Consider the following 20,086-nt stretch of genomic DNA (forward strand, 5'->3'; position numbering starts at 1 on the left):
CATGCCGATGTACATATGTATGTACATACTTATACATATTTACACATGTGTTCATAGAAATAGCAGCGTGATAGGTTGCAAAGTTTTTGCCATTTATTTATTTTTTATTTCATATAATTTTAATATTTAATATTATAAAACATATAGCGCAAACTACAATAAAAAACCATATAACTCAACTTTGCAAACTTTGTACAAAATTTAAAAAAATCAAAAAAAAGTTATAAAAATTTCGAACTTTTTCGTCAGAATATTTAGAAAAATTCTGGATATGCAAGTTTTGCAGCCCATACAATTTCAAAAATATAAAATAAAAAATATAAAAATGTTATTAAAAAAATTGTTTCTGCTGAAAATGTGTGAAAACTTAAGAAATATACTAAAAATGGGGAAAGAAAAATAACAAAAGTACATAACAAATCAGCAGATATGGAAATCAGAGAGCATACCTTTTTTTGACTTTGCTTTGGCTACCATTCCCGTTCAGATGAAGTGGGATGCGCACGAACAGCAATTAAAAAATGTGTATTTTGTTTTCAAAATTTTAGTGGTATTACTAATAATTCATAATTTTGATTAATTCAGAGTAAAAGTAATCATTTCTAAGTTTTACAGTAAAAATAGTACTCCAATAGGTTGGGCTATTTTTGATTTCTTCCAGTTCGGAAATTAATTTTATGATTTATTGATATTTTGGCTTATAGACACGCTTTCGTTTTTTCAGTTTTATGCAATTTACAGTGGCTTAATAAAGAATAACAATAACAACTCGGACACTCAAGTGATATGGTTTTAAATAAAAAAAATACATATGAAAATGCAAATCTAATGCGTTTGTAGGCCACATTTATTTTCGTTCTTCAAGCGTATTTTTCAAAACTACAAAAAACATAAACAAAACATTTTTCTGAAAATAGGTTGTCGGCTTGAATATAATAAGTAAACTTAAAAAAATTGTGAAAACAATTTAATAATTCTGAGATTTATTCAATGTGAAAAATTTTGCTGCCGAGCTCAATTCTATTAATTTTTATTTTTTTAACAATTATTTTCGGCACAAAATTGTATTATTATCCGATAAGTAAACTAAAAAAATGTTGAAAGAAAATTCCCAAGTTTGAGATTTATTCTATGTTAAAAATTTTGATGCCGAGTTTTTTAAAGTGAAATATCTTCGTTTCTTTTTAACATACTATATTTATGATTTTTTTTATTGATTAACATGAAATATAGAAAAAAACGTAAACAAAATTGAACTCATTTGTACATAGAAAATAGAAACATAAAAACTTAGCCAAATTTCATAACAAAAAAGAACTCGCACATTTCTATAAAGTAGAGTTAGGCAAATAATATTTAAGAAAAAACTATATAATTAATATTTAGTCGGCAAGTCTTTAATTTTCCTCACAGTATTCAATCTCCTTCGCATGGATTCGCCCAGCTTCTTGCATGTTAATGGATCTATTTCCCCCCTGTTCTACCGAAAGTAAATTAATTGTGGCATTCCCCGTTTTAAAGTGCCAAACTATCGCAATAATGCCAGATGTGCGACTTCTTTTTTGACACCAATTTTGCGAATGCTGCATAATCAATTTTTTATAACAAGGAGGTAATGGATTTGTAAATTATTGTTACCATTTTTAAAATCCTATTTGAATATCCAATAGAAAAATATAAAAATAAAAATATTTAACTTGCTTTTCTTACAAAAATTTTGAATATGAAGCTGCAAGCTATGTATGTCCGAGTTCTTTATTGAGCCACACCTTTTTCGGGTGTTTGGCCGAGCTCTTCCTCCTATTTATGGCGTGCGCCATAAATCTGCAGTTTTAAGCCGACTCCGAACGGTAGATTTTTTTATGAGGAGCTTTTTCACAGCAGAAATACGCTCGAAGAGTTGCCATTGCCTGACGAGGGGCGACCGCTATTAGAAAAAAAATGTCTCATTTTGGTGTTTCAGTTACAGAGACTCGAACCTACTCACTTCGGAATGGTAGTCACGCATCAACACATTCGACTATGGCGGCCGCTGTACTTCTTCTATTAAATTTCAAGTGCACAAAGATCAATAAACGGCTGTACTGAATGTTGATTCATTCATCCCTTTCTACATATTTATACCATGTACCAATCCATTAGATAGTTAGTCATTAAAAAAAAGCCTATAATTTTCGACTGAATTCTCATTGTTGTGAGGCCGAAATAGTAGTACTGCTCAATTTTATGAATGTCAAGCTTAAATTTATTTGCATGGAGAAGTCCAAAATTAAATTTTAGATATCGATTCTTTTAACAACATTTTTAATCACTTTTTCGGCTTCGGTGGCTGAGTGAGATACAGTGGCGGATACTGAAATCTGTTGATTCTATCGTATTTTTGAAATCTATGTCGAAAGCATTTTCAAGAATGTTTTGATATATGTATGAATAGTTCCAAAAGAATATAGAGCATTTACTGGAAATTGTAAATTATTTACTAAGCTAAGCGAGTTCTTAAAGCTTTTATTGAAAAATACTTTAACTGCCGGAAAGTTGAAATTAATTTGAGGAAAAATTATAACCTTGCTAAATCTAATTTTAGAACTAATTTCGGTTTAGTTTTTGCAACGGAAAGTTAAAATTTTAGTTTGTCACACTGCTAATTTCCTTTCTAAAAGGTGGCGTAAAATAAATCACCCTATCAGAAGATTTATATTTTTTTCGAATTGGCGTCGTGCGTCAATCAGATTTCACACTTTTGAACTAGGCAGCCATTTCCATCACTCAAAATCGCAAATAATGACAAAAACAGGTGTGTGAACTAAGCAACACAAGAGTTCGGATTTCATTGTCCAACACTGAAAGCACCGTCCCGTGAAAACTACATAGTGATAACCACAAAATCAATAATAATCTAAAAGTCTGCTGCTAACGCCTCTCGATAACATAATTGCATTTCCAGCCGAATTTTCGAAAAATAGCCCATTCACGCGTTGTTGTTGTTGTAGTAGTAACTTTGCCCTGTCAGTGCAGTGTAGATCACTCACTGGTCGTCTTCGTCTAACGCATCTAACGCTAGGCCTAGGAAACTTGCTGTTTTGACAGGTTGGGTCCAGAGGGAGAGGGGTGTTAGATGAGTGGGCTTGATGGGGCATGTGAAAAGGTGGTTAGTGTCGTGCGGGGTGCCTTCACATGCTGGACATATGTTTAGTATGTCGGGGTCGATTCTGGATAAGTAGGAGTTTAACCTCTAAAATATCCAGATCGTAATTGTGCCAAGAACAATTGTTACGCGGAACTCTCGGCGAAGTTGGAGCTCTTCGTCTGCAATCACGCGCCCTTTCATGCGGTGGGCATATCTTTATCATTCGAATGTGAATGATTTATAAATCTACCCAACCCTTTTTTACTTGTTTGGATTGATTTTTTTTTATCCATGAGTGCTTTCATTCTTTAATAAACCGGCATACCGGAGTGGTAATTTTACACCTTTACTCTGTCAATCCTCTCTACATTTCTGTTGACGTTTTTACGCTGGCGATTTATTTACTTCATTAGTTTGTGAATTATGATGAAACTCAGTTGCTAATGAAAACTTGAAAAATATTAACGAGTACGTATGTATATATGTATATGGATCAACCTAATACACATGCCCATTGCTCAGACATACATATATAAATATGTAAACATCTTGTTTTCGCCGCAACAACGAATGTCAAATTACTTTTTCAAAAGAAACCTTATAGCTCTTAGGTGGAGTGTGCCACTTTATACGTACATACACAAATTTAAATCCATAGGCACATACATGCATACATACATATACGTGTGTATGTAAGTATTCCTATATTTGTAAGTATTCGATTTCTCTGTAATGCCTATAATTCGAGTTTGCTGGTTTTGTATTTCATTCTTTCGTTTAGCTTGCGCACCTGTCATACTCAGAAGATATTGCAAAACATACACACATACATACATACGGAGCGAGTAAATACGTTTTTGAATACGGAGTGTTAAATATAATATTTTACACTTTAAACGTTAATTGTATTCCTTGAAACCATATTTTCACTTAAAGCACAAATTAGTAAATTGTTGTTGTAACAGAATAAAAAAGTCACTAACAAGTTTTACTGGAGTGAAAATCATTGGGTTGATTCAAAATTCGCATGGTTTCGATAGCATACATACCAACATAGATCCTCGTACAGGGAACCAGCTAACGAACAAAAACCTCTATACGAACTGGCCTTAGAGAAAGTCTAAAACAGAGAAATTGCAATTAGTAAACAACATTCAAAGCTCACTCCAGCGAAATTTTGATCAGAGATCAACTTGAGCCCAAATGGGGAAAAATTGCAATGCATTGTAAAAAAATTATGGCGTGAAGGAATAAAATTACAGGTGGTCCAATATTCTACAACTCTTCCTCTTTCATAATTGCAATACCGTATTCTTGCCTGCACCTTGCGTCATTTTGGGAAACATTTGCTGTCTATGGTTACAGACGGTTCGAAAACAAATGCCGGAGTCGGTGTGGGAATCTATGGTCCAAACACGAGAATCTCGGAACCAATAGGCAAATGACCTGGAACCAATAGGCAAATGAACCTTTGGCGTCTCTCAGGCTGAAATTCAAGCAATTTCCATCTATGCAAGAATAAATCATATGAGGCGCAACAAGGGTGCATACATAGCTACCATATCCTGGGGCAGTCAAGCTGCTTTAAAAGCACCAGCTTCACACTCTGTGAAATCGAAGCTAGTGTACATTACTAGGAACATTAACCAACTTAGTGCAACAAATAAATTTTTACTTTTCTGGGTTCCGGGACACTCATTGGAGCGGAATCGGCAGCAGATTTTTACGGCCCAGAACTGCATAACATGGTAAGGAAAATAGTTGGTTTTCTGACAGGTCGCTACTAGCACATCGCTCAAAAATTCACATGGGGAATGAGGCAAAATGTAGACTCTATCTGGAGGATGAGGAAAGACTGCACATCTTTATCCATTTGATGATCCGAATGTAATCAGGAATGCTCCTTTTATAGATTTTCTGAAATTCGTTTACAAGACGAAACATTTATGGAAAGAATTCGACTTTCACCAGATTCCCAACCTGAGGCAGGGAACATCTAGGTTAAAAAGAATCTGATGCAATACGTTTAAAGCAGCAATGCCAGTCAATAGGACTAGTATTAACTACTTTTAAAGCATGTAGTAGGACACAAAAGATCTTTTAGGTCAAAGTGGCGACCATTGGCCATACACAAAATTATTATTATATTATTCTGAGAGTGTTGCTTTTCTTATGTACATACATATGTACAGGGTTTGATTGAAAAGTAATGAGCCTTATTTTTTTAAAGCAGTTTTATTAAACCTTTTGGCTTATACAACTAATATTCTTCAAAATAGTACCCTTGAGCGTCGATACACCGCTGATAGCGGTCCTTCCACTGCAGGAAACATTTTTTAAACTCATCCGCCGGAATCGCGTTCAATTCGGCTATAACAGTTTTTTGGATCGCCTCGATGGAGTCGAAACGCGTCCCCTTCAGCTTTCTTTTCAGACGCGGGAACAAGAAGAAGTCCGGAGGGGACAGGTCTGGTCTGTAGGGAGGGTGGGGAAGCACCGAAACCCCCATCTTGGCCAATGCATACGACTCTTTTCCACACGCAATTGCTTTTGTTCATCAGTCAAAACCTTTGGAACCAATTTGGCACACACTTTGTGCATTTCAAGTTTTCCGGTCACGATTTCCCGCACATTGTAATAAGTTAAATTTAACACTTCACTGATCTCACGTAGACTAGCATGCCGGTCAATGTTCAAAAATTCACGCACCCGGTTCACATCTTCATCTGTTTGCGTCGTCGAAGGCCTTCCAGATCGCTGTTCGTCTTCGACGTCCTCCCGGCCTTCCTTGAACGACTTGTACCACCGTTTTACCTGGGCACTGGATAGAGATTGGTCCCCGTAAGCCTCCTTGAGTAGCCCAATGGTTTCGGTACTCATTTTGTTTAGCTTAACGCAAAATTTTATTGAGTAACGTTGCTCTAACGATCGCTGCATTTTCGCCACTGCAAAATCCTAACACACTTTTAAAACAGCTTTCACGCGCGGAGCGATGTTGACTGCACCGCTGTTGCCAGCGAACTGGAACCGGTTTCTAGTGGAAGGGGAAGGTCCAACGATCATTTTCCCCCACCAGCCGATTCGGTTGATCGCTTGGCAGGCGCTCCGCGCGGAAAGGCTCATTACTTTTCAATCAAACCCTGTATGTCCTGCTGACCTAACACAACCGATGTGCATTTATGTTCATACATACAGTGAGTCAAAAAAGTATTGGCACACTCGAAAAATGAAATCTCTCAGTGTTATAACTTTTCTTCTAATGAAAATATAAAAAAATATAAAACGGTATTTTCTAAATGTATTTATTTATTACGCATTTGAACACAAAATAAAAATGTATATCGACATAGGTTTACAAGCTCAACCTGGAAAGGTAAAGTAAGGCACAAATTCACATCAAAAAAGTATTGGCACATTTTTTATGTTAGCTTATGCTTTTGCTCGTGGAACAACATCAAGACGCACACCACAAATAGGAGGAGGAGCTCGGCCAAACACCTAACAGAAGTGTACGCGCCAATTATTTATTTATTTTTTATGCTTTTGGCGTCGTAACGGTAAGCTCCCGTTATTTTCACTCTTGCTTTTTACTTACTCGTACGCTTTAGGAATTGCATACGGTCGCAATCACTTTTGATCGCGAACTACGTCAATTAATGATAAAACTGTATTTAGAAAAAAAAGCCTATCGCGAAATTGGCCAACTTGTCGATAAATCGTGATCCAGCCTTCGAAACATCGTTATGCATTATTGCAATACTGGGAAAAAAGCTCCGGAGAGCAGCTCTGGTCGCTTAAAGAAATTAGCAGGAATAACGACAAGAGCGAATTGTGGTGTCCACAGTGGCACAAAATCCAAAAACTTCGGCTGGCAAATTGTGCGAGACCCTACAAAATTCCTTTGAAATCAATTTAAACCTCAAACTGTTCGGAATACCCTATATAAGGCGGGGTATCATGGCCGGGTTCCTCGACGCAAACCCTTCATCTCGTAGGTGAATAAGAAAAAGAGGCTAGAATTTGCTAAACAGCATTTAAATAAGCCTGAGGCTTTTTGGAACACCACCATATTTAGTGATGAAGCAAAATTCAATTTTGGGCTCAAATGGAGATAAGCCAAATTAAGAGCTTCAAGAGAATAACCTGCTCGAAACAGTTAAACACGGTGGAGGAAATGTGATGGTTTGGGGGTGTTTCTCGGTATCTGGTGTCTGAAAGCTCGCGTTAATAATAGATGAGACAATGTATAAGCATGCGTATCGCGACATTCTTAAAGAAAATTTAAGTCCAAGTGTCGAAAAACTGGGCCTTAATGGGACAACTTGGCAATTTCAACAAGATAATGACTCAAAACATTCGTCTTATCTTGTGCAGTAGTGGTTGATATACCATTGCAAACAGCTTAAAACACCCGCCCAATCGCCGGATTTAAATCCTATTTAGCATGTGTGGCATCTTCTGGAACGGAAGATACGATCTCACCGCATAACGTCAAAGGATTCTCTAAAAGAGGGAATAATTGCCGAATGGAGTAAAATAACACCTTCCGAAACTTCAACTCTGGTAAATAGTATGAAGAAACATTTGTAGGCCGTTATTCAGTCTAAAGGAGGACCCACAAAGTATTAGCGCGTTACAGCTGCAATGGAGCAAGCTGGTTATGCTACCTGTGCCAATACTTTTTTGATGTGAATTTGTGCCTTATTTTACCTTTCAAGGTTGGGCTTGTAAATCTAAGTCGAAATAAATTTTTTTTGTTCAGATACGTAATAAACATGTAGAAAATACCGTATTTTTTATACCTTTATTAGAAGAAAAGTTATAACACTGAAAACTTTGATTTTTCGAGTGTGCCGATACTATGTATTTTGACTCATAGTACCTACATACATACATACATATGTATACCACATATGTATATTTTGTATGTATTGTATGAATGTATGTATGCATCTCCAATTTATAATAAAGCAAACGTGACAAACGTAATGTTCGAATTATAAATCGCCTTCTTTATTAAAAATAAAAAGTCGGAATCAGTTATTCCCATTAATGTACATACACATGCATACCTATATATAAGCACATATACTCGTAAATGTACATGATTTAAAAAGTGATGCCTTTAACTATGCATTTAAAAGTTTCAATTTAATTTTGCGACCGGGTATTTATCGCTCGTATTTTTTTTTTTGTTTTTTTTTTCAAAAATATTGTATGTACACTTTTGCTCACATAGTTAAGTTACTTTATCTTTTTACGATATTCGCAATAGTTTTCATGCTACATTTTTTCGTAAATTTTTTATAAAAATATTTTATTGTACAACAAACATCTTACAAACATCTTGCAAATTCTGTATAAAATTCACAAAAATTCAACGAATTTAAAAAAATTGCCATCAATATTTTCTACTTTTTAAGCAGAAAGAACTTTAGAAATCAGAATCTTTAGAAAATTTCTAGGTATGCAGTTTTATAGCCCCTTCAATTTTCGTACAATAAAGTCGCGCAAAATCTCATTTTTTTTTTGTTTTGCATTTTCTTCCATATAAAAGACTTCCCAAGATGTGCTCAGCCAATATCATCAAACAATAATCGTATTTACCTAATATGAATACGTTTGCAGTGAAAGGTGATTGTGTTTTTCTTTAATTACCACTTCAGGGCATCTGTTTTCAGTCAATAGGTCGATAGGTAGTTGAAAGGGAATTTGCGGCAAAGACTGAAGTCGATTTCGGAGAATGTGTTTGCAAGATATTTTAATTAATTCTTGGATTATGCGTTGGTATAAGAGTATTATTTCGAAAGGGACGTACAACAAATTTGATAAAATAATAAATATTTTGTGTTTTACTGCCAGTTGCTGGTACTTTATTGGCAAAATGTACAAGCAGTATATTCATATGACTTATCACACATGTACATATGTATGTACGTATATATGGATAACATTCTATATATATATGTACATTCATGTTAGCACAAGCTTACGTACTTATACATTTGTACATCCATACATACATACATATGTAGATTGTTACAGCAAGCGCGTGCTCACAAAATTTTCTGCTTAATAAGTGTTTCAGCAATTTTTTCACATAAAGCCGGATTTATAGGAAAAAAGCTTTTGTACGAAAAGTTAATTTTCTTAAAAATTCACAGTTATTCAGAAAGAATAGTATTGTACGTATCATAATTATGACGTCATGTGTACACATTTATTATTTATTTATTTTATTTGCTTTTATTAATTGCGTTTAAAGCTGCAGTATAGTGACAAATTTTTACAAATTGAACATGCAATCAATTATAATTTAATTACTAAATTTTTGTTGTTGCTTTTTATGGAAAATTTGCGTTATAAATTTCTTGCTAAGGGGCATGTGCACGGATGCAATAGCGACATTCGCTAGACATCACGGAAATGCTTTTGCTAAAAGTGCGGCTCGTCGACAATTGTGATTGTATAAGTACCAACAAGCATGCATAAGACAGAATAAATTGAGAATAAACCGAACAGTGAGATATATGTACATAAGTTTACGATAAGGCCAGGCACTAGCCTTAACCCATTTTCCCCTTAGCAGAAATCCAAAACCACTGGTCGAGGCTGACACAACTTATCCAGAAATTAAAGTCTTTGAGCTCTTAGTATCCGCAATCAGTTGCTTCTCACGATCTCTGCGCTTTTACGGTTAGGTTGGACGAACTGCTCATTTAGAGTGCACTCAGTACTCACAGAGTGATGCACATCTTGATCTTCTAGCCAAACTAGTCTAGCTTATCGAAGAAGTATTTTTAGAGAAATCTAAAGTGGCTTGGTCTTCGCACAGGAAGCGATGAATGGATCTTGCTTCATTCCGTTCTCAAAACTCCTGTGGAAATCTTTATGCGGGGCTTCAGACCTAACGGTTACTTGGTTAATAACCCTGTAAGGAATGGTATGTGCGTTTTTGAGGAGGATCCTCAGAAAATTTATGCTTGGATCTTCGACATTCTTAAACGCAGCGAATGCTGCAAGGTTCGAAGTACAGCCTACTAGTTTTGCTATGATGTACTTATGAGCGGATCTGAAAAAGTCTACTATAGTTTAGAATTCTGTAAGAGCAGTGAAAGTTGATTGTGAAAGCCGAGGATACGCCTGATTCTTATGCCTATTACAAAGTTATTAGATTTTCAAGCTTTTATGATAAAAAAGTGGACGTCTGTAGACATCCTTTGTAGAGTCATATTTGTTTTGAATAAAGTGCCCGTCGTTGTTTTAGCAGTTTACTAAAACCTGTCAGTGCGATGTAGTCACTTGTCGTCTTCGTCTAACTCATCTAATAGTATACCCAGAAAACGTGCTGTTTCGAATAGATGGTTAGTCTCGTGCGGTGTGCCTTTACATGCTGGACATATGTATATTTTTTATGTCTGCGTCGATTTTGGAAAAGTAACCAGTATGCAATTGCGCCAAAGTTACGCGGGTATCGCGTAGTCCTGATTGCCACAACGTGTTTTATGAAGCTTAAGTTTAGACAAAGGGTAAATAACTTTTATTGGATTCTTATCCATCGCTTTGAGAACGAATATATTGGGAGGTTGAATTAGTTTTAAAGGTTTTTTTCGAAGATTTGGGGCTTTATTGTGAAAAAACGGTACAAAATATTTTATTCGAAGTATTGGCCATCGCTAGCTACAACTTTCGCCCATCTTTCGGGCAATTTCCGGATGCCGTTTCTCCAAAATTCTGGCCGCTGCTTGGCTATCCATGACTCAACCCATATTTTGGTAGCCTCGTACGAGAAGAACCGCTGGTCCGCCAAATCGAGACTCATATGCCGGAACAAATGATAATCGGAGGGAGCTATGTCTGGACTATACGGCGGGTGGGGTAACACTTCCCAGCCAAGTATTCCAAGGTATTTTTTGACAGGTTGAGCAACATGCGGCCGAGCGTTGTCATGTTGCAAAATAACCTTGTCGTGCCTTTTTACCGTTTCCGGCCGTTTTTCTTTCAATGCCCGGCTTAAACGCATCAATTGCAGTCGGTAACGATCCCCCGTGATTGTTTCGCCCGGTTGGAGCAGCTCAAAATATACGACGCCGACCTGATCCCACCAAATGCAGAGCATGATTTTCTTGCCGTGAATATTCTGCTTGGCCGTCGACGTTGATGCGTGGCCGGGCAACCCCATGATTTTTTGCGTTTTGGGTTATCGTAGTGGATCCATTTTTCGTCGCCAGTCACCACCCGATGCAAAAAACCCTTCCGATTTTGTCGCTCGATCAGCAATTCGCACGTAAAAAATCGCCGTTCGACGTCGCGCAGCTTCAACTGCTTTTGGATCATTCCCATCGCTTTTAGACGCTTGCAAACGGTTGATTTATCAACGCCCAATGATTCAGCAAGCTCTTCTTGGGCTCGTTTACCAATTCCCCCAATTCCGCGTCCGCGAACTTTTTGGGCTGGCCAAGACGCTCCTTGTCTTCGGTGTGAAAATCACCACTTTTGAATCGTCGAAACCAGTACTCACATGTTGAAATCGACGGAGTATGGTCTGGGTAGGCCTCCTGCAGCAATTCACGGGCTTGGGCTGTATTTTTTTTCAAATTGAAGCAGAAAAGCAAAGCTTCCCGCAAATTGCGTTTCGACGGCACGAAAGTTGACATACTCGGAGCCCGAAAACACTGCGTTGTTTATACTTCAGCGAAATGACAGATACTGATAAACAAAGCCTAGGGATGAGGCTTTGTCATGAATATATATTCAGTATTGCCAACGCGATAAAGTGATAAATAGCGCCATCTGTGTGTCACCTTTAAAACTAATTCAACCTCCCAATATACTAGCCAACCACATACATATAGCGTTAATTTAAGAGCGGATCCATGACACAACAAGGAGATGGTCTTTTCATCATTTCAAAGATCACCTGGTCGTGCTGATTATTGTGGTCTCCTTAAAGAACCCTAATTTAAACTATGTAAACTGATTTTCATTAAAATTATTTAAAATGAAAAAGTCAATATATTTTTTTCAAAATTGGCATACAGTTTATTTAAACATTAAAATAATATAATTTTTTTTTTATTTTAATCATTTAAAATGGCGGATGTACACTCAGTTCTTCCAGGAAGGTCGCAGCGGAGGTTCTCAATCGGCGGGCATTGTAGCATCGGCGTCAGTGACCTGAGTACAAAAAACCAAAAATTTGTTTGTTTATTAATGTCATAATTTCGGTATGAATTAAACAAAAATGGGGGGGAAAAAATTCGCGGAATAAAAAGCTTAAAAAAAGAAAATTAATTTTGAGGCGAATTTTCCTAATATTGTTGCTTCAAAAAAATTATTTTTTCGAAAAATCTTCGAAAACTTGTATTCACATAGAAAGTAATATCATAAAAAAGATATGTGCCAAATTTCAGGGAGATCGGTCAATAACTTTTCGAGTTATCGTGTACGCCAATTCGAAAAATATAATTTTGATAAAAACGCGTCTAAAGTTTGAATACATGAAAATTCCTCTCCCAGCGCTCGAACGCAAAGAATAGAGTCGTCACGGTCGACGATCTATAATATAAGAAATACTTAAATTTACGTTCTAAAAATTGTTTGACATATTCTTAAAGGATTATATCATATTAACATTTTATGAAAAAAGAAATTTTTTTCGAAATCTGTCCGCTTCATCCGTTGCAAGCCGAAGTCCTCAGCTTTGTTAGAACCACCTTAATCGAACCTTATCTAATTCTAGCTTACCAAGGAATACAACTTTCTTAAGAAAAACTCTCTGCTGCTCGAAGGCTGAAATCTTGCAATGCCTAATTCCCTTGTCTGTCAATCATACCAATAGAAAGAACCTATGTACATATCCTTTCAAGGAATGGGTTCGGTTACCAAAGTGTAGTAAGTAGGTAACATAAATGCATGCCTACTTGCAAGGCGATTGCAATACCAGTAGGATTATAGTTACAAGTTGCTGTTGTTATTGATGGCATGAAATGAGACGTTTTAGAATATGTTTGCATATGTGTCATATTTAACGACACTCACTCAAAATACTTGTAGTGGCATAATGATGGAAAACCGGCCGTTGACATTTTTAGACTAAGTACAAACCGCTGTCTTAATCTCGAAGAGGCCCAGCCAAGCCGAGATACGTGGTTTATAAATATTTCCCTAAAACTTTTTGGAGATTTGGAGATTTCCCTATATTTATAAATATTTTTTCTCTTGTTTTTGCTTTCAGATGTCGTACGACGCAGCATAAGAGTGGGATATGGCGGTACCGCCACTATATTGTGCAAAACATCGAAACGTTCCAATACTTACTTTTATGACGTGACTAAAAAACAAATTCTGCAGTCAATAAATATCGATAATGAGGTAAATGGATTTCTCATAGCTAATCATTTGAGTTTTTTATATTAAAGTATTGTCTTTAATATTGAAATTTTATTTTCAGCTTCTAAGACCTTACGCGATATTAGTCTTGCATCGAGTCTACCAAGCGTCAACCTATCAGTGCTTGCAAAATGCAACTCTGTTAAGTGAAACGATATTGACAATAGGTAAGATTTTTGGCAACTTATTTTTAAAGTTTTTGTTTTTTTGTTTGTAAATTAAAGCAGAAAACTAAAGTGAGATTATTTTTAAATTAAGATGTTAAATATATCTTAAACATCGGTACCTCATTCTATGCACTGCGTTTGATAATATAAATGTATCTACTAGAAAAATATTTTCTAAGAATATCAGGCAAGATGTGAATGCTAGATAAATGCTTGAAAATGAGAGATTTGCAAAAGATGTATGTTTTATCTGCGAGAGAAGAGCCACACTCTTAATAGGGTAGATCGAAGTAAAAAATTAGCTTTACTTTGTCGTGAATGTATATCAGATGTGTAAGAGATCAAAGAAGAAAATTTCAAAATAGAGTAGATTTTTTTAAACAAAAAACCGTTACTCCCAGCAATTGCATTCCATTTGCAGAAACTATTTGCTATTTAGGGTAGCGGCAGGCTAATCACCTACCCAGTCAACAAATCAAAATAGATTAACGAAACCAATGCAAGACTGAGTCTTGTCGAGGCCATATGCTCCCTAGAGGAGTGAACAAGGAAAAAAAAATTGCTATTTAGAAAACGATTGTATACTGCTCGTAAAACTCCTACACCTAATAACTTCCAAGCCGAAAGATACTTTCAAAAATTTAAATTTAAAATTGAACGACTTTCGAAGCTGTACTCGATGTGCCATGAAAATGCTTAGCTATTCAGCTACAGCACCAGACGAGATCCAAAACCAAACAGGAAACAGAATCGAAGAGTATATCGGAGACCAACCACCAACCAATGCAGACGAAGAGCTTAAGCTGCATAGTGAGACCCGCGTAAATTTGCCTAAACTACGGTCTAGACCTATCGACCTATTCGGAGTCGAACACGAATACTCAATATATGTCCACCTATTCACATGCCCTCTTACTAACCACTACTTTCCCCCTGGACCCAACCCGTCGAAACGGGACGTTTCCTGGGCCTACCGTTAGATAAGTTAGACTATGACGATCGGTAACTACAACCCACTGTCAGAGTTTGGTGAACTGATATAACAACAGCAACAGCATAGTCGAGATGTTATTAGATGCCAAGTAGTTACTTCTCAATTGCAGTGTCTACAGGGTGCGACATTCGAAGTGTAACCAACTCCATACCGCTCGCACAGCTGATGCTCGGTCATCGTGAAACGTCATGGAGGTGGTCATCAAAAGACTGCAACGTCACGTGAAATGGTTCAAAAAGTGAAGAAACGACTTGAGGGAAATCCCTGACGAAGTGCTAATCAAATGGCGAAAGAACTGAAAATATCTGACCGTAGCATCCGCCGCATACTGAAAAATGATCTCAAGGTCAAGCTTTACAAGATCCAAAAGGGGTATGATCTCACACCAAAGCAACAAAAAGTCAGACTAGAGAGAGCGAAGGAGTTGCTTTGCTTGGTCGAAAGAGGACAATTTCCGAACACTGTGTTTTCTGACGAGAAAATTTTCCAAATTGAGCAATTCGTAAACTCCTAAAACGATACGGTTTATTTGACCGACCGTTCATACGAGAATTTGAGTCATCAATTGGCCACCAGGAGGCAGCACCCGCCACAGGTAATGGTTTGGGCCGCTGTAACCGCAGATAGCTGCTCTCCAATCGTTTTCATCGAGCCGGGCGTAAAGATGAATACGAAACATTATCGAGAAAATATTCTGGACGTTGCTGTGAAGCCGTGGGCAGACAAACATTTCAATGGCAGATCATGGACGTTTCAACAGGACTCGGCACCGTCTCACAAAGCTCTAATGAACCAAGAATGGCTAAAAAACCACTCCGAACTTCATAACGTCCACAAAATGGCTCTCAAATTCACCAGATGCGAATCCAATGGATTATTCTCTTTGAGCCATTTTGGAGAGCAAAGTTTGAACTAAAAAAATCCATTGTCCGCGAGTGGGCCAAAATACCTGCAAGTCCGTATGGACCGTATAAAGGCCATAGTCAAGGCAAAAGGTGGTCATATCGAGCAAAAGTAAATTGATTCGTAATTTTGTATTATTTACACATATTTTTTACTTTGAATTTAATAAAAGTAATTTTCTAAACTAAACACTTCGAGTGTCGGACCCTGTAGTAAAATACTAAATTCCTTCAAAATTCCAAAAGGCTAAATTTCTTCAACATCATCTCTATCAGTTCAGAAACATCATTTCAAAGACAGTCAGATTGTTTTTTTATGCGTAACAGTTTTTTGTAAACAAAAGTACGTTTAGGCAATGCGGGGCAAAAGGTCAGCACGAACTTTATAATATTTCTTATCTTATATAAAATGCAAAAACTATCAATAAATCTCATTAAAATTTCGTATTAAAATGTTCAAGTCGTTTTATGTTATGTCATCTCAATATATGCGCGTAACATATGTATGTATATTACAAGTTTATTTAGATGTACTGTAAAAAAAAAAATAGCGCCACGGGTATGACTTTGCAGTATAAGAACATTTATAAATACATACATACATAGTTTTGGGTAATATATTATGTCATATATTATGCCAAAATTAGACTTCATCAGCCAATTACGAAAGAACAAAAGGTTTGGCCATCCGAAGCAAAATTGTGAGAGTAACTTTGGCTGTTATCTGATGAGAATTGTGCCTGTTCTACCAATAAGTCGTTGTTCATATGGCAACTAGGTAAAATGAGCAATGGCTGCATTGGTTTTTTCGTATATCACCCACATAATCTCAGTTTTTGCGATCGCTGTCGTAAACAAATCACTGTCATTACCCCTGTTACGTCAGTAAATCAGCTGATTCCTTCAAATTCACTGAGAGCTTGTTAACGATTTGATGTTGGTAACTTCTCCATCAATCCAAACCAAGATCGTAAGCGAAAACTCTTTCCCAAAGGGAAGAAAAAGCTAAAACGGTGACGAACCGTAAACCGTTAATCAGGTTTTTAGGGTTGCTGCTTACAAGTCCGTTTCCAGTTTTTCACAATTCAAATTATTATGATAATTAGCGTCTCTAAAAATCTCAGAGCGCTCAGTTTGATTACCTTAGCTCAATTTTTTGCGCGTACATTTCTCTTGGGTATTTAGCCGATGTTATTCTACAAATGGACGGACCTACAATTTAAAGCCGATTCCGAACGGCAGATATTTTTATTGAGGAGCTTTTTCATAGTAGAAATCCACTCGGAGGTCTTCCATTGCCTGTCGAGAGGCGAGCGCTATAAGAAAAAACTTGTTCTATCTTTTGGTGTTTTATGCACGGAGATTTCCACCTACGCACTTCCGAATGGTAGTCACGCATCAACCCATTCCGCTACGGTGACCCCCGAATCTCTTTTGTCAACAGCTGCCTACTTAGTGTTCAATATAGCACTTGTTGGGAAGAGAGATTGTCATTGGATTTGAAGACTGACCTTATTATCGGTGTTTATGCCTGTTCCTGCGTAAATAATAACTGTCAACAGTGATGTGGGTGCCGATACGCAAGTCCGCCGACTATTTGTTTGATGACAGAAGATACTTTGTTGGCCGGTTGTTAAGGCCGATGGTGTTAATATCTTCGACAGCCAGCAAATTGTGCTTCTTCGGCTCGCACACTTATTTATAGCATTACTTTCGAGTAGTCACACGATGGCGAGTCATCATGTATGAAACCTCGTTTGGCATCAAATGGCTCAGATAGGTCTTTCGCGATTCTGATCGCGTGATGGTATTGCTCAACACTGTCTGTGAACAGCTGTATTTTTTTTTTTTGTTTTGAGGTGATACCAAATTCAGACATCGCGGCATCCCTTTCCCGCTCTCGAGCTCTCGAAGGCGGCTTTCAAATCGACGAAAAGATTGTGTGTCGATTCTTCTTTCATGGGTCTTTGCCAAGACTTGACGTATTGTGAATATCTATCTAGTTAATTGTGCATTTTCCTTCCACTACTTATGAGATTGTTATGTATTGATAAAGTACTCGTATATTATATTTTAAGGGTACCCGGTGGTCTAGAGCACGAAAATTTCACCTATTTTCACGATTTTTTTTTTTTTGCCATTAAAAATTTAAAAAACGCTGTTTTAACTTTTCGGGCTTATTAGTACGTTTATTGAGCATACAAAAATTTTTTTTTCATTTTTGAAACAATATTTATTATTATAAAAATGCCGCTGAAGATGACCCTCTCGAAAAATCGAACCCGGACGGCGGAGATGATTTAGAGACTTCTACTCATCTGAAACGCAAAATTCAAGAAGATTCTTAATCAGAAAGAGTGCAGTTATGGTCGGAACTAGAACAATTCGAAAAAATGAAAAATTTACAAAATGGGGCACTTTTGAAAAAAAAGTTCGTAAAATCGGGTTCTTTTTCACTAGTTTTTTAGTTTAAAAAATAGGAAATTATTTAAATCAAATTATGATTCTAGTTCCGACGATAGCGATACATGTTGTGAACAACATATCAAAATTTCAAGTGATTCGGTTGAATAGTTTTTTTTTGTTTTCATCCCCGCCGCCCGAAAAAAGTCGTTTCGGAATAAATGAGTTTAAAGTTCGAGGTACAGGAGCGCGCGGACCGCTCTCTACCTAGTTAATGAGCTGTAGAAGCTATAATATTGGGAATTTCCACATCAAAGTTTCATAGTATATTCTTAAGATAATATACTTTCGAAATATCGAAAAAACAAAAAATCGAGTTTTTGAAAATTCTAGACCACCGGGTACCCTTAAGTAATCGTGGTCACCGTAAAAAAAAATCGCATTACGAGAAAAATGTGTTTATAATTTGAACGCGTGTTACTCAAAAAATTTGCATCGAACCTACCGAAAAATGTGTGAGCAGATTCCTGTAAACTCAATTTTTTGAAAGTTATATTACGTTTCCACCAAAAGCAAACACCGTGTTTGCAGGAGTTGTGTTTGGGAGAACTGTCAACTGTTTCCACCGAAATGTGTTTGCAAAGTGTATGGTCTTTGGTATGGTAAGCAGATTTATGATACATTATTTTGCGGCGACAGCACAGCGCGATAGCCCAGCGGCTAGCAATGTGGGCTTCCGATCCGAAATCCTTGGTTCGAATCACAAAAAAATTTTTTTTTTTTATACATTTATTTCATTTTGTTTTATGATATGTTTATGAGCAGATTTTTTTCATGGCAGAAATACACTCGGAGGTTTGCCATTGCCTGCCGAGGGGCGACCGCTATTAGAAAAATGTTTTTATTAATTTTGCTTTCACCGAGATTCGAACCAACGACCTCTCTGTGAATTCCGAATGGTGATCACGCACCAACCCACTCGGCTACGGCGGCCGTCAATCAAATGTCATATTGACAAATTGCAATCATTGTTGCCATGTTTCGATAAGAATGCAATAATAAATGAGGAAAATGAGCAACATTGCCACCACTTAATAACTAAATTAGACGCAAACCCAACAAAACACGCTTTAAATTAGACGCAAACCCACAAAACACGCTTTGAAAGTGAGTTTAGGTATGGAGTTGTGTTTTAATTTTGTATGGGATTTGACAGGAGTTTTGTTTCGTGTTTGCGCTAAGAACACGATAGCGGCAGAGAACACGATAGCGGCTGCGGTGGAAACTTATATTTAGAAGCGGAGTACCCCATTAATTTATAAAAAAATTGATCACAGCTTAATTTTAGTCAATTTAAAAAGGCTACATGGACCTTTTTAAAGTGTTAATTACTTACATTCAATAAATCCAATTTATTAGTGACCTCTTTACATGATAATGATAGTCATACATATTTTTTATATATTTTGTTTTTGTAAATCCGTCGAAACCCCGCTGTCTTGACAATTTGAACGAAAAGAGGCAAAATAGAAATCAACCTTTGTCTAACTTCATTTGCCTATGTAACAAGTCGAAGCGGAAAAACACACACAGTTAGGCAATTAGCCTTCATTAAACAGGCATTTAATGTGCCGCCAAATTAGCGGGTTGAGAAGAAAATTCATAAAAATTAAAGAGTGAGCAAGCTGAATCGCCATCCAGCTTCGAATGCTACATATGGACATTAATTAATCATCAAATGCTATAGTTACTCACCTCAGTAACTAACTTAACTAAATAACCTAAGTTATACAGTCGACGATCCGTCCATATTATTTCTAAAATTTGTATACTGGTGATGTACCATATATAAATGATAATAAATCAAACTCTACCTCGGTTTAGATAAATTTATGTAAAAACAACTGCTAATGTAGTGTACCATACACTCAAAAAAAAAAAAATCATGGTTTGGTTAGTTTAAGTGGCTGCCCCAAAGGAACGCAATTAGAATGTAAATATTATCTGTTCATTCTCATAGTACGCAGCTATCTAGTATTCAACTGGGGCGTAACGAACAATAAGAAGAGGAAAGGCAGGTGGCCAAATTGTGAATGGTTAA

General features: G+C 36.7%; 1 protein-coding gene across 2 annotated transcripts in view; it reads left to right on the top strand.

The window, feature by feature from the left end:
• Positions 1 to 20,086, top strand: part of LOC129237533 (cytokine receptor-like) — a 101,243-nt gene that overhangs the window by 56,000 nt on the left and 25,157 nt on the right. For both annotated transcript variants that reach the window (XM_054872339.1, XM_054872340.1), the window contains exons 4-5: positions 13,365 to 13,501; positions 13,581 to 13,686. In XM_054872339.1, coding sequence (XP_054728314.1) covers positions 13,365 to 13,501; positions 13,581 to 13,686 — 243 coding nt within the window. The remainder of the gene's footprint in view (positions 1 to 13,364; positions 13,502 to 13,580; positions 13,687 to 20,086) is intronic.

This window comes from Anastrepha obliqua, chromosome 2 (assembly GCF_027943255.1).
Source record: "Anastrepha obliqua isolate idAnaObli1 chromosome 2, idAnaObli1_1.0, whole genome shotgun sequence".
Classification (NCBI taxonomy): domain Eukaryota; kingdom Metazoa; phylum Arthropoda; class Insecta; order Diptera; family Tephritidae; genus Anastrepha; species Anastrepha obliqua.